The sequence below is a fragment of the Gavia stellata genome, chromosome 11 (genome assembly GCF_030936135.1).
Source record: "Gavia stellata isolate bGavSte3 chromosome 11, bGavSte3.hap2, whole genome shotgun sequence".
Classification (NCBI taxonomy): domain Eukaryota; kingdom Metazoa; phylum Chordata; class Aves; order Gaviiformes; family Gaviidae; genus Gavia; species Gavia stellata.
In genome coordinates this window covers 13,197,010-13,211,576 of record NC_082604.1, presented here as the reverse complement: position 1 = coordinate 13,211,576, position 14,567 = coordinate 13,197,010, and the positions used below count along the sequence as shown (strand labels likewise).

At 36.6% G+C, this 14,567-nt stretch overlaps 1 protein-coding gene across 1 annotated transcript in view; it reads left to right on the top strand.

The window, feature by feature from the left end:
* The window catches only part of PCOLCE2 (procollagen C-endopeptidase enhancer 2), a 28,383-nt gene extending 15,142 nt beyond the window's left edge, over positions 1 to 13,241 (top strand). Inside the window, exons 6-9 of the mRNA XM_059822684.1 lie at positions 4,835 to 4,989; positions 8,706 to 8,789; positions 10,828 to 10,995; positions 12,674 to 13,241. Coding sequence (XP_059678667.1) covers positions 4,835 to 4,989; positions 8,706 to 8,789; positions 10,828 to 10,995; positions 12,674 to 12,804 — 538 coding nt within the window. The 3' untranslated portion in view covers positions 12,805 to 13,241. The remainder of the gene's footprint in view (positions 1 to 4,834; positions 4,990 to 8,705; positions 8,790 to 10,827; positions 10,996 to 12,673) is intronic.
* Positions 13,242 to 14,567: the final 1,326 nt, after the last annotated feature.

Genomic DNA, 14,567 nt, shown 5'->3' with positions numbered 1-14,567 from the left:
TCGCTGCTTACCATCCCTTCCATCTGCACGTGCTGCCTGTTCTCTCATGGCACAGACTGCTTTCCTGAGTGTGCTGGGTAGCACAGCAGGCTTTCACCAGCTTTGCTATCAAATTGCTGTCCCCAAACCCACTCAACACCCCCCCCCCAACACACAACTCACCTATCCTCCAAAAAACAACCTATCCCCAAAAGCCTCCCACCTCCAAAAACCACCCCCAACCCAGCCAATGGCACCGTAACTATACAATCAGGTTTAGAAATAGTGGATCAGAATTATTCCCCAAAAAAGTGTAAAGTTTTTTGGGTGAGGCTAGTAATTTTTAGCTCTCCTTTCCCATTGTTCCTCTTCCTCAAGATTCTTAAAGCTGAGTGGCTTTAGAAGATGAAGAGGATGCATTTGGCTTCAAGAAATACAAGCTATTAAAAAAAAAAAACCACACATGGATGTGTATGACTAGACTTAACATCTCAGAAGCGACAGCTAGTTTGATTACCAAGAGCAACTAATTGTGGTACAGGGGGAGGAGGTGCAAGCCTCAGTCCTTCTAAGCATTAGACTGAGATTTACTGTGAGGTTTTTTGCAGTTTTTTGTTTGGTTGGGTATTTTAAGGTTATGTAGTATACCCTCAGGAGACAAGAGGGGAGGCAGACATTCTGTAGGACTCTTCTTATAGAGTCTTTTTAAAGATTTTTCTTCTCCATGCAGGAGCTATGCAATAGCATGACAGTGCTAGAAACAGAGTAAGCTTAGGCCTGTGGAAACTTATTAGAAACTTGTCAAGAATTTGATTAAGAGAAGGGCTGCACCTGAAATACATTAACTTCAGTTTCCTTCAGCCACCTTAGGCTTTTGGTCTTGAGTTACACTTTTCTTTTCAGGCTTACATTAATTTCTTTTCAGGCCCCCTTCTTGTAGTAAAGTTAAAAAAAGCTGCTCTATAAAAAGATACTGATAACAGAGGGTCTTACGGGTATGATTGTTCTTTAAGTGCTAGGTAATTCAGGCCACTAAAATGATGCAAGAGGCTAAATTCTGGCTGTAGTTACATACATAATCACTCGTTTTCAGGAAAAACTTCACTAGCAAAAGTAAACTATCTTTCCATATTGCCTCCAACCCAAAGGCTGTGAGATGGAGGGAGATTCTGCAAGGCAGAGTTAGTATTGAGACCTCAAGGCAAGGAGGTGGGTTAGAAATATTGGCCATTCATTTCCATCCATTTGCCACATTCAGAATTTTTCCATTTTTGCCTCATGTATGTGTTCATAGCAAAGTGACTTCATACTTTATAGCTTAAAGCTTTACCTGGAAACAAAGATGAATTGTTGTCTTGCAGTGCTGTGGCACTTGGAGTGACTGCAGATGGACTGGATGGGTCTCCAAATGGGTGATATGTTTCTGTGACCTGAATGTTGTAAGCATCTGTATATATTAGATAACAAATCACCATCATCTGAACTAAAAACACCCTCCCAAATGGAATTCTATTGCAAACGCTCCTCTTTCTTTAGACAGAATAAAAAAAGCAACCATCAGATGACAGACGTTAGTTACAATACTTAATACTTTATCACCAGGTAGACAGGTATTCCATAGATGAGCATAGCATGAGAACCTCCCTGTGACTTTGCAGATCCATCTCTTACAACTAAACTGTTACTGCAGAACAGTAAGATATTTACCTTCAAGCTGCTGTAAAAAAACCCCAAAACTAACAGAATCTCGTATCAGAAACACTTAACTAGTGACGTTCCATACAAATACCTTCAGTTCCTGCCATAGGTGTTTTGTTGTGAGCAAGTCAGCTCCAAAGCACTGGAGCAAACGGACTTGCTTCCTAGTTGAACAGAGTTTAAGCCAGAAGCATGATTAGAGTCTAGTTTGACTCACTCTATATGTAAGTTGTGACATTTCAGACCTTTTCCAACTGAGGTAAGAACTGAACTCCACAAGAACTTGTCCTTCCCTTGGTTCTCAGAAGGCAGCAGTGAACAACACCCCTTAAAGATGAGGCTGGCATCCTCCAGTCCCTGGGATTTAGCTGCCTCTTTCCAGCTAGAACCTAGCCCAGCTGTGCAAGTGTGTTTTGCACTGTCAGAGTCTGGTCTTGGCTGACAGGGCAGGGCAAAAGGAAGAAGTGCCCGTTAGCCCCTGAGAGGCAACCAGGAGTAGCTTCCTAAACCACTTCTCAATTGTGGTGCAGCATCTATCCCCACAGCATGTCAAAGCTGTAAATTGGTCTGCCAAACCCTAGTGGGCTTCAAAATACAGACATTTTAGTATGGACTTTGTGCAGCAGGCAAATAAGGGCAGAATACTGGGCTCAGACCCAGGCCACATAGCTTAGAGATGAGATTTCCTGTTACTAAATGTTAAAAGTATCCTGAAAGCCAATTTTAGGAGAGCATTGCTTCCTAACCAGAGATCCAATATAGAGCTTGAACACAGTCATTTTCCCTTGCAGAGCTGTATATAGGCAGCTTCTATATCCCGTGAAAGGAGGAAAGTATGGCTCTTGGGGATTTTCCACTAGCTCTGCAGAATTCTCATCAGAATTTATCAGCTGGGGTCAGAAAAACAGTAAGGACAAGACCAGTGTTGTAAAAGAACCAGAAATCATGCTCTGTAAACTGAATTGTGAAGCAAGCCTTCTATGAAGAGTATTAGTTGCATGTCTGACACAGTAATTATGCAAGGTGGAACTCATTAACCAGCAGATACAGATAATGTAACATGGCATTCTGTAACAGAAACAGTATACATCAGAAGTATGAATAAAGTGGATACCTTGAATTCATTTGGTGGTTGCAGAGATAAATTCAGATCCAACTGCAGACCAGCAAGCATACAGTGTAACCACATACCTGATTCCTAAATACAATTACTATGATACATAAATGAATGGTATACATAATAATTACAATTTATTAGGAGAAGTAATTACTCAAAGAAACCCCTGCCTCTTGGACAAAAAGCCTTTTTTAAAAAGGCAGGATACACAGACTAGGTCAGTTTTTTCAGATTTGGTGTTGTAGTCCTGGTGTTCAGGAAGCAGACTGTCATGGTTTAACCCCAGCCAGCAAGTAAGCACCACACAGCTGCTCGCTCACTCCCCCAAGTAGGAAGGGGGAGAGAATCAGAGAAAAGGTAAAACTCGGGGGTTGAGAAAAACAATTTAACAGGACAGAAAATAAAGAAAATAACAATGACAAAAGACTATACAGAACAAGTGATGCACAATGCAGTTGCTCACCACCCACTGACCGACGCCCAGCCAGTTCCTGAGCAGCAGCTCTGCTCCCCTGGGCCAATGCCCCCAGTTTTTTTTTTTTTTTTTTGTTCAGCATGATGTCATATGGTATGGAATATCCCCTCGGCCAGTTTGGGTCAGCTGTCCTGGCTGTGTCCCCTCCCAGCTTGTGCACCTGGCAGGGCAGTGGGAGAAGCTGAGAAGTCCTTGACTTAGTGTAAGCACTGCTCAGCAACAACTAAAACATCAGTGTGTTATCAACATTATTCTCATCCTAAATCCAAACCACAGTACTATACCAGCTACTAGGAAGAAAATTAACTCTACCCCAGCTGAAACCAGGACAAGAACAAAGCTCTCGGGCAGCTGATAATCAGTGTCCTCCTATGTCCACAGCCTACACCAATACTGCAGCAAGAAACGCGTAATCTGTGCAACTACTGTGGCATCTGCAAATCTAGAGAATTCCAGATAACCAGGCACTTACTTTTGTTTATGTCAGACTCAGCCATTAGAGTAAACTGATTTCTGAAACACCTGCCAAAAAACCAGGAGATGATCAAAAGTTTCTACTTCAGAGGCCTGATTAAGTGTTCTGAAGAACTCCTGCTCATGACCTCCGTCAGACTTGCTGGGAAGAAACAATGCAGTCATTTTAGTAAAACTACATCTTAAAACAACTTTCTATTTTCCTCTCTCCTCACCAAGAGTCTTTTGCCCCTATATTTATTTTGCTTCTTCTTTCCAGAAACTGTGTTTTTGCTTGAAAAATTCATGTTACTGATTATTAATGAATATTGAGACAAGGTCTGTGGAAAGCTCAAAAGACTGACAGCAGTGCTGCTTTGGCTAGACTTGCATTCCGTACAATTTTCTCTAACAGTAGTCTTGAATGAAGTCTCATCGCACTACATCCACATCCAGAGGCAGTTAGTGTCACAGAAGGTACTATGCGCTTTATGAACTGAAACCTAATACACTGAACAGTGCTTGTTCATGACATTTCAAATCCTAAGGTAATAACTCCATTAGCTTTTCAAGGCCTTGGTAATGAATATCCAGTCATTGACAAAAACTGAGCCCACAGAAATAATAACCCAAAACATTTTATTTTTAGTGTTTTTGTCAAAGAATTACAGAATCCAACTGAATTCATTTTCTTAAGGCCTTCCAAATTAAACAAAAACGAATAAATAAAAAACCCATTTACTTACTTCCACTACATAATGAGGATTTCTTCAATATATTTTCCCACTGTGTTAATCAAGGCCCTTCCATTCCATGGAAGTGAAGTCTGCAATGAAGTCACGCAGAAGAATTTAAAGATACTCATATTGACATAACCTTCAGGAATCAGAGGTTTAGATGATTCATCAGAATGAGTTTCATGCTCGTAACACCAGTGTCTGACACGTCAGCAAAGAAACACGTATTTCAGTATTGGTCTGGGGGCAGATACTGCATTCAGACCAACAACTAAAGTGAAGCGCTCTCTTTTTTTGTAAGAAGAATGCTATCAATGCTTTTTGTCTTTGACATTCAAAACAATGGAAATATTTTATTTTGTTTTTCTATTTCAGGCCTATTCTGTCTGAGAGAAATGAGTTGCTCATTCAGTTTTTGTCTGATCTAAGCTTAACAGCTGATGGTTTTATTGGGCATTATAAATTTAGACCAAAAAAGTTACCCACAACTACAGTTCCACCTACTACCACAACAGTTCCTTCTACCTCAAGTAAGTTTTACTGGCTTTATTTTATTTCTTAGAAAAATAAATTATTTGAGGACAAGAGAGGGTTATGGAAAAATGTCATAGAAAGTATATTAAAACTTACACTGTTATGGTTTGTTAGTATTTCAAATGTTGACAGAATTAATTAAAACTAATATACTCAAGGGAGTATCTTAATATACTCAAGGGAGAATCTACTTCACACTATTAAAAGGAAATCTATCCAGGCAAGAGTTCAGTGTAACAGTAACTCGCTCCAGCTGAGAGAATTTCCCTGTCTCTTCTCAGTTTTTGACAGTTAACTAGCAAATTCCATAGAAGAACGGATGAACAAAATTCTTTTGTATAAGACGTTCTCAATGTTTTAGGTAGTAGTTTTATTTGAAGGAATTCCTTCTTCTATACAAGTTAATATGTAAAAATCGGACCATATTTTTCTTCATATAGCTATTAAGATCAAGCAAAATTGGTATGGAAGCCACCTGAGCCCTCTTCAGATTCTGTTGACATCCTGTCAACATGACACTCTCCTAGAATTATTTTTAAATAAAAAAAAAATCATGGATTGGAACTGATAAAGAAGTATGTCACACTAAAATAAGTTTCTTTTTATATTTAAGACTAGACAGCATATATGAAAGATCAGAGGGGGATTTCTCTGAAGGTATTGCCAAACCTACCTCATTACTGAGATATTGAAGAGAGAAATTCTTACAATTTCCATAACCTGAATGTGAGAGATTTAAGATACAGTTATAGCAGAAAACCAAATTATTTATTATGTTTTATGCAACACATAACCTGATTTGTACTTAAAACGCATCAAAAGTCAGGACAGCAATGGCCTGTCAGCAGGAAAACAAGAAGCTGTGGTGCTTAAATACTGATAATAATTTAAAATAGATGAAAATAAGCACTATAAAAATGAAATCATAATGACCTGTAAATCATTCTGATGTGACTGCTGCTCTAATAATAAATAATTCAGCTCTTCTTCACTATAAAGCATTTCTTAACAAAAGTTGTAAGTTCAAGCACTTGGTCTCAACTAATCCGGGCTGTCAGATATCTCACGCTGCATTTCAGTTCAGGGTTTTGCCATTGAGTTTTGCACTGTGAGCTGTTTGTGTGTGCACATGTGAAAAAGGTGTACTTTACTAATTAATTCCAAATCAATTTTTATGACAGCATCAGTGTTAGAAAATAAAAACAATGAAAGTCATCTAAGAGAGGACAACAGAGGGAAGGTGTTCAAAAGGACTTGTTAGGCAGACAGAAATAAGAAGTCCTTGCAATGTCTGATCAGTTTGCATGGTGTAGGCATTTCTGATTTTAAAAACAAACCAAAGCACACCAAACCTCAACAGTTTAGTTAAATTTCTGATCAATCATTTGCATTCAGAAGTGCCCACTTCAAATAGACTTAGCTTATTACCTTGCAAATCAGACCTGTTCAAACTTGCACAGAACTCCAGGCATTAATAAAATATTTAACTTCAGTAGGCACTTTCAAGAATTACCTCAGTCTTTATCTTACATAAAAATGTTAGTACTTGAAGAAATAAATAAATGCTATACATTAATAAAAGTAATGAAGATTAACCCAATACATATGCTTAAGTAATGATTTTCTTATTTCATTGGATCAAGTCATGCATTTCCCTGTCAATATGGCTACATGTAAAATGGTAGGTAGCTAAACTTTTAATTCAGTTCTTCTCCAATTCATATTTTGCTAAAATACCTTACTCATCTGTACAAACAATAGGCAGCCTCTACTGACAAATCATAGTGAAGATAGTCACCAACCAAAATTTACTAAACTCAAAAGTAAAACTTGAAGTGTTAGCATAACAAACCCCTGAGAGGAACAAACAAGAATATTTTGAAATGCATAATCCCAGTTTTAAATTTAGAAAAATCAGAGCACCTCAATAAATTCTTGGCACCTGCCATACTGGCATGCACCTGTGACTCATCTACCTGCTACATTTCTTATCTTCCTGCTACGGACACTGAATTGAAAGACTCAGGGAATATTAAATTCTTCGTTTTTGTTGTGCTGCATATAGCATTGAGATAGGAGGTACTTACCTGACCTAGCAACTGACACTGTGAGACAGGAAAACTAATTAAATGGCATGGCACCTTGCCAAGCGCTAACTGTAATTTGAAATAATAACTTGAAAAATTATCATCTAGTTTAAAGTTCTAGGAGCTGAATATAGTGTATTATTTCTATATTGTATTCTACACAGAAGTCACTTCATGAAAAGCAGCTCAGCATATAATTAAAAATAGAAATACACACCGGTAGGAAAGAACTATGCAGACATATCAAGGCAGCAGAAGTGATGGCAGTGAGAGTTTCATTCCCATGACTGTGTAGATCTGACCATAGGACTGAGGCTACATCATGTAGAATATGACTAGATATGCTTCCATAGACATAGTAACTTGCTCTTCAGAACACTTTTCCTTGTGGGAAGCATTCAATTTTCTAAAGAGTCACACTGAATACCAATCGTGTGAAGACTGAAAAAAAACCTCAAACAAACAAACAACCCCAAATCAATGAAAAATACGGGGTCCAAATTTTAAACTTTGGATTTGAAAGGCAAAACAGTGAGTATGCAGATCTTCTAACAGTCATGGGCCTAACACTGAAGACAAAGTAATTTTAATGCCATTCAGCTGAATCTCAGAAACTTGGAAAATTATAAAAAGAATCAATTAATTCAATTAAAAGACAAGTACCAGTATAAATTACTGATTGGAAAATTAGTCAGAAGCTCTTTTTCAGAAAGTATAGGCTGAATAAAACTGCAAAATGCTCCATTCTAAAGGAAGTAAAAAAATGCAAAGAAATTCTTCATAACTAATTTAGTTTTTCTTGGAAGTGATGGTTATGTAGGGGTTTGGGTTTTTTTAATCTCTCCATCTCAACTCCATTATGATGTCATTGACCGATTCCAAATAAATTTGAAAAGGACATAAGAGCCTTATAAATACTGCATCCCAATACATTACATAGAAAGGGTTAGCTGAGTAAAGTACAGAGACTATTAACATCTACCCAAGGAGATTAAAAAAAACCCAACCCCAAAGTGTATACACTGGTTTATAAACAAAGCATTCCATTTCAGAAAGGAAATGTCAATGCCTAGTATTAAATAGATACTTCAAACATTATGTTGTGTTTCAAAATGTCATCAGTAAAAATTATGCAGTACTACATGTCATGAAGCTATGTGAAAAATTTAGAAAAAAAGAGTCAGGAATTTGAACTCTGATCTCTTCCATCACAGTACAGTAATTTCAGATAAAAAGCCACCCCCTCCCTCTGAAGTGTTAAAGTATCATAAAATTATATTACAGTAAGTGTACTACTAGGGCTGTATGGCAACAGGCAACAACACTAAATTAGTTACATATTTAAGATCACACTGCAATCAAATGTAAATTTTTTGTAACATCCCATTCTATAAGGTCATTAGAACAGATACATATGGCAGAGACACACGTGAAAAGATGATGATTGGAGGCAGTGGCAGAGAAAAGCAATATCGTTATTGTGGTGTTCATCCCTTGCAATACCGGATCTAGTTAATGTATACATCAGGAGTATTCATCTTTTTTTTTTTTTTTTAAACATACTGCCTTGCATTTGTATCAAACACCTCATTTCAATTTCAATTTACTTTTTGCTCTTCAAAAAGCTGTGAAACCTACAGTTGCCCTGTGCCAGCAAAAGTGTAAGAGGAGCGGGACTCTTGAAAGCAATTATTGTTCAAGCAACTTTGGTAAGGAAGCAAAGTTTGTTTCTTTCTAATTATTCACTTGACACTGTGTTTTTAGACTCAGGAATTTTACCAGATGCAGTTCTGAGTTATCATTAATATAGGCTATATTTTTACACCATCTCATGTGTGTATCTGACATTAGTACCTGTGTTTCACTCAATACATTCTTGGAGATAACTGTGAAATAGGCACTGCACATATGTCTCAAACAAACATACTTTCTCAATCTGAAAAGCAAATGACAATATAAGACCACCTCCTACAGGAAAGTATTGATTCAACTACTGTATTGTCATGTCATTTATCTGTAACCAGCCAATACACATTTCATGCTGTACCTACTGACTATTCCACAATTCAGTTCATAGACTTCCAAAGTATTTTTAGAAGAAGGCATGGAAGCTTACAAGCACTGCTTTCCATACACAGACACAAATCACTTGGGAAAAATGATGTCTGCTGTATATTTGGATGGCATTGTCACCGCTCATTTATTCAGTTATGTCTCAGAGTATTTTCCCATATTAATACTGGAAGCTTTTTTTAATCCCCTATAACATGCCTAAAAATTTGATGGGACAACTTTCCCCTAACACCACCACTTTTTATTTGTTTGTTTTAATCTAACACTCTCTAATTTTATAGCTAATCCCATGAGATTTGAGGAAATCTGCTGTTTCAGAGAAGTGGGGGCAGCTTTGCATCATTTTGCTAGAAAAACAGTTGAGGGCTGTGGCTGTACCCTAAAGCAGAACAGAGTCACTGCAGCATGACCCTCTACCACTCTTGACCACCAGCCTGTTTTAATTTGCAGACAGTAGAGGCTGGCCCCAAACCAAAAGAAGCAGGTAGGGGAAAAAAAGAAAAAAGGTCTCCTCTTACTGACCATACCTCAGCTCTTGTGGTTGATGGTAAATGACACTACATAAAACTTGTTCTTTTTCCTCTAGCATCAGGGTAATAAATCGCATTCACTCTCACCTTTTGTCAAATACTTGAAATTTTTCAGTCTTTTCCATGGCATGAGTAAGAGTAAAAATATTTTATATGCACTGAGAATGCAAGTGTATCCTAAGGTAAGAACAGAAAGTGTGCTGTTTGTAGAGTATGATTTATTCCAAGTTTATTTCCTGGCTTTATGAATTTAGAAAATAAGAGCTATTTCTCTTTCATAATGCATTTCATTTTTACTGTTTCTAGAAATGTAACTGCAATACCCAGCATTTTAACATCCACAGTTCTCTTTTGATTGAGCTTGAACATTCCCATTTAATTAAAAGCTCTGGATTAAAGGAAGATAATGTGCAAATTTACAAACACCTAACCCAAAATGTAGATTATGCAGATTTGTAAAATAAATTCGGCTGCACATACTTGATAACTGAAGATCTAACTGATCCTATGATAGAACAGCTTATTTACAAAAGGTGATCTGAGAAGAAAAAAAATTGCTAATACTATTTACCATTCCCTTTTGATAAATAAATATGGCCTACAAATTAATCTAGTCATCCTAGGGAAAAAAAAGGTATCTTTATTTTCATACTGAGAGGTCTTTGGCAGCTATGATGGTCTAATCTGTAGTCTAAATATAGCTGAAATCAGCAAATTTGTATCAGTAGTAGGCCTCAGACAGATCAAAATCTAGCTTCTAAGGCATTGACTATTCTCTGCTACTCATTTGAGAATGTCAGAGAGCTGGGAATTCAGCTTTTGGCTAGAACATTTTCAACTTCTCCACTGTTTTAAAATCAGTCATTAAAAGTAGTATCAAATTGTACTACTTTTGATAATTTATCAGAATTATCAAATTATCAAAATTATCAAATTATCAAAACCTAGAACTGGGCTTGCAAGAGACTGATACATTCTAAGAACAGTTTTATATTTGGTGCCACCAAAATTTGTCAGTAGTGAGTATTTAGTAACTGTTTCCAGCATTTTTTTTTCCTTATTATGGACTTAGTCAGTTTTTATGATGCCTCAATATTTAGGTCTAAAAAATAATTTAAAAAGTATCAAATGTCTTTTCTTCTAGTAATAACTGGAACTGTAATCACAACAATAACACGGGCTGGCAGTCTCCATGCAACAATATCAATCATTAATGTATATAAGGAGGGAAATTTAGCAATTCAACAAGCCGGCAAGAGTATGAGTGCCAAGATTATTGTTGTATGTAAGCAGTGTCCTCTCATCAGAAGAGGTAAGTACACAAAAATAACTGCTTTGTGTGTTTATAGAAGACAACAGTTTTCAAAACTGCTATTTGAAATATGACCACAAAAATCAGTAAAATTACAGTAATTGTTTCTATAATCAGCAACTAATATTATAATCAATTTAAGATAAAAACAACTAGTTATCCAGGTTTATACTGCATTTTTAATTTTACTTATAAAGGTTTAGACTCATTTAGATCAAGGGAGTTTGAAAAAAATTTTTTTTTTTTTTAAACCCACATGATATAAAGTAAAATCTGATTTGGTTCTCTCAAATAAAGCTCAGTTAGATTTTGTTTTTACATGTATGTATTTTGGAGCTAGTTTTCATACACAGTTATTTAGAAGGGAAAAACAGCATGCTAAACCTAGAAGAGCAGTATGTCACAGCAAATGAAAAAAATCAGCATGTTTCCCTGTTGCTTCTCTCCTGTATATATTTACATCTTTACTGTAGAAATACTAGTAGTATTAAGCCCACTCTGTATCTGCAAACAGCTAGTGTTTCTATAGCTATCTTAAACAGTAGTATACAGAGTAGGTCAACCAAGATAATTTCCAGTCAAAATGGAATGTTATAAGTTACGCTGTTGTAAGTTACACTTATATGGTGGTGTAAGAAATACTGAGACTACGTTTCACTGAAGTGACTAAGTAAAATATAAAACTAAGTAAAATATAAAACAGTTTTCAGCACTGCCTCCTAGAACAGGAGAACATAAATGGAACCATAGCAGACAACAGTCAAAATAATTTAATAAGCATCAAAAAACACTGATAACATTCAGGATACTACTGGTTTTTAAGCATATTAATTCTAAGTGGGCAGTACCAACATGAAAAATCCTTGACAGAAACTAGCTTTTGCTTTTACCTGTAGTTCTCTGGAAACTAGACACCTGTCCGGGAGACATAATAATACCCTTGGTGGAACAAACTGTCTCCCATTAGGTAGACCCCTGGCTCCAAATCACACACTTCTGTTCCTCTCCCTAAATCTCCATGAATTATTTAATAGCCATTACTTAATATCTAAACATTTCTGCTTATACCCCTGTAATACCACTCCTTCCAGCCTAAGGCCTTGAAAACCCCTAACACTTCTAAGCCATTAATATACGCAAATCCATCCGATTTCTCCAAAGCCAGGGCTTATCACACATTAAGCCCACCTTGCTTGCCTGACTGCCTCTCTATGTATCTAGAAAATGTTTACGTCTTTGGGGGAGGAAAAGGGAATGAAAAGACTTAAGTGCATTATCCCTTAAGTGCATTATCCTACAAGCTGAACAAATGAGAAAATATCGAAAATTAATGAGACACATTCCACTTTGGGTGTTAGTAGCTAAGTTATCCACTGTTTATACCACATTTCTAATGTCTTTCAGACTCATTTGATAGTCTACATTTAACAGATACCTCCTATATAATTATGTAGTAGATACTTAGCTATGTATCTACTTGATTTTTACATAACTGTACTTTATTGTGCAACAACCATGGCAAAGATGGGTAAGGAAGTATATGCTTTAGGTAAGAAGGAAAAAACGTTAGAAGGCATTGGTAACAGAGTGCAAATGAATAGAGACCACATATAAAGAACTATACTTACCAAATCATGTCCTGGATTTCTGTCTTGTAACATCATGCTCTCCTTTGTAGGTTTAAACTACATCATCATGGGCCAGGTAGAAGAGGACGGTAGAGGCAAAGTCTTTCCCAACAGCTTTGTCATGAGTTTTAAGACTAAGAACTCAAAGATCCTAAATGCCTTGAAAAACAAAACATGTTAAAACTAAACTCTGCAGCTGCATTCTATCATCTCTTTTGAAAAATAATTTCACTTATTATAAGTCACGAAATGACAACTGACTGTCAACACCAAGACCATGCTCATCCTTTCTTTCCTTCCATCCACCTAAACACACCCTGGCACAAAGTGGTATCCATTACAGGTACCTATCAAGATGAGAACAGATCCTCCTAAGTCTTAAAGCCGAAGATTTGCAGCACAGCCATCTGGTGTCAAACATACCAAATTCCAATTACTTGGAAGCTGTTAATTTATAATTGTCCAATTTTTTAAGGAGTTACATATGTAAAATAAGAATTCTAAGTGCAATATTTATAGTAACTCATTTTAACTTAGCTTTTTCTCTAAAGTTGTTTTATTACATGGATTTCTGCATTATTATCTGTGCTTAATAAAATATTTTAAGATTAAATCATACACCAACTAGTTATTCATTATGTATAAAGTGGGGCAGGCTAAACATAGAAACTCTTTTTTGATCATTTACATGCTTTTGATGGTTTGGGTCTTGCATAGTATGACTGACACTACACTTCCTTGCTGATTAAGGGCCTGATTTTTCTTCCATTGAAGTCAGTGAATCATTGATTTGAATAGGGACTGGATTTACTCTTCAAAGAATTAGACAACTGTAAAACAACAGCACGCTTTACTGATGACTATAATCTAGTTAGTAACTGTCACTATTAAGTTCCATAAGGTAATTAGGGAGGAGGTAGGAACGAATTAATTTAGTGGCAGTAAAGTACACATGCAAATAAATAGTTTAAATTTTTGTCTCTTCTGTGAAAGGACAGACAATACAGCAATGCTCAGTCTGGCACCAGCAGTGTAAATAGTAGCATATCTGTCTAATTTATTTCATTCCTATATGCAAAAGGTTGAACAAGTAGCTATTTTGAGAATAAAGAAGGAACAGACTGGAAGCAGTTAGACAATGTTATAATGTGAAAAAGTCCCTGTCAGGTCTGTCTGTTGTATACAGTTATTTGTTACTCTGAAACTGGAAGGCTTTAACCAAAGATGGAGGAATAGAAACAGATTATAGGTAAAGATTAATACTGAAGTCGAAGAGCATTTTGGTCAAAAGCAGGTATGAAATACGTGCTTCTCAAACTGGGTAAAACTTGAACACTAATAAAAATGACATGGATGGAACAAAATCTAAGATCCCTTTAAGAACTTGTATTCCTCATATATAAATACCATAGCAGAGTTCTTTTGATAATCTGTAACCATGGGCAGGAAACTGTAATGAAAGACACAGTCCTTATTCGAAATACTCATTACTTATTTCAGTACTGGAATGTGGACTGTCATTCTTCAATTACTGATTCTCATACGCAATGCGAAGAGGTACTGCCACAGTGCAACTCAGCAGCGTCTGTTCCAAAGACTTAACGGGTAGCTAGGCAGGAGACAAAAAAATCAGAGGGAGGCACAAAGGTACAAAAAGGCTGTGCTGGCAGCTCACGTCAAACAGCTCCGTGCTGTAACCATACTGTACCGATTACTAGGCCTTTGCCTTACTGACTAAACCAAACAGCGTTTCTCTATGGAAATGACAGCAACATTTGTTTGCAAAGCAGATGTAATTTTGTAATTTTAAACCTTTAAAATTTTAATTTTCCAGTATTGATTCCTATGCAGATTAAAGGGTTTTATGCACGGCGCTCTCCGCATTTCTCAGCAGCAGCCTGGGGAGAAGCAATATGGAAATCATGCTCAGAACTGCCTTGAACT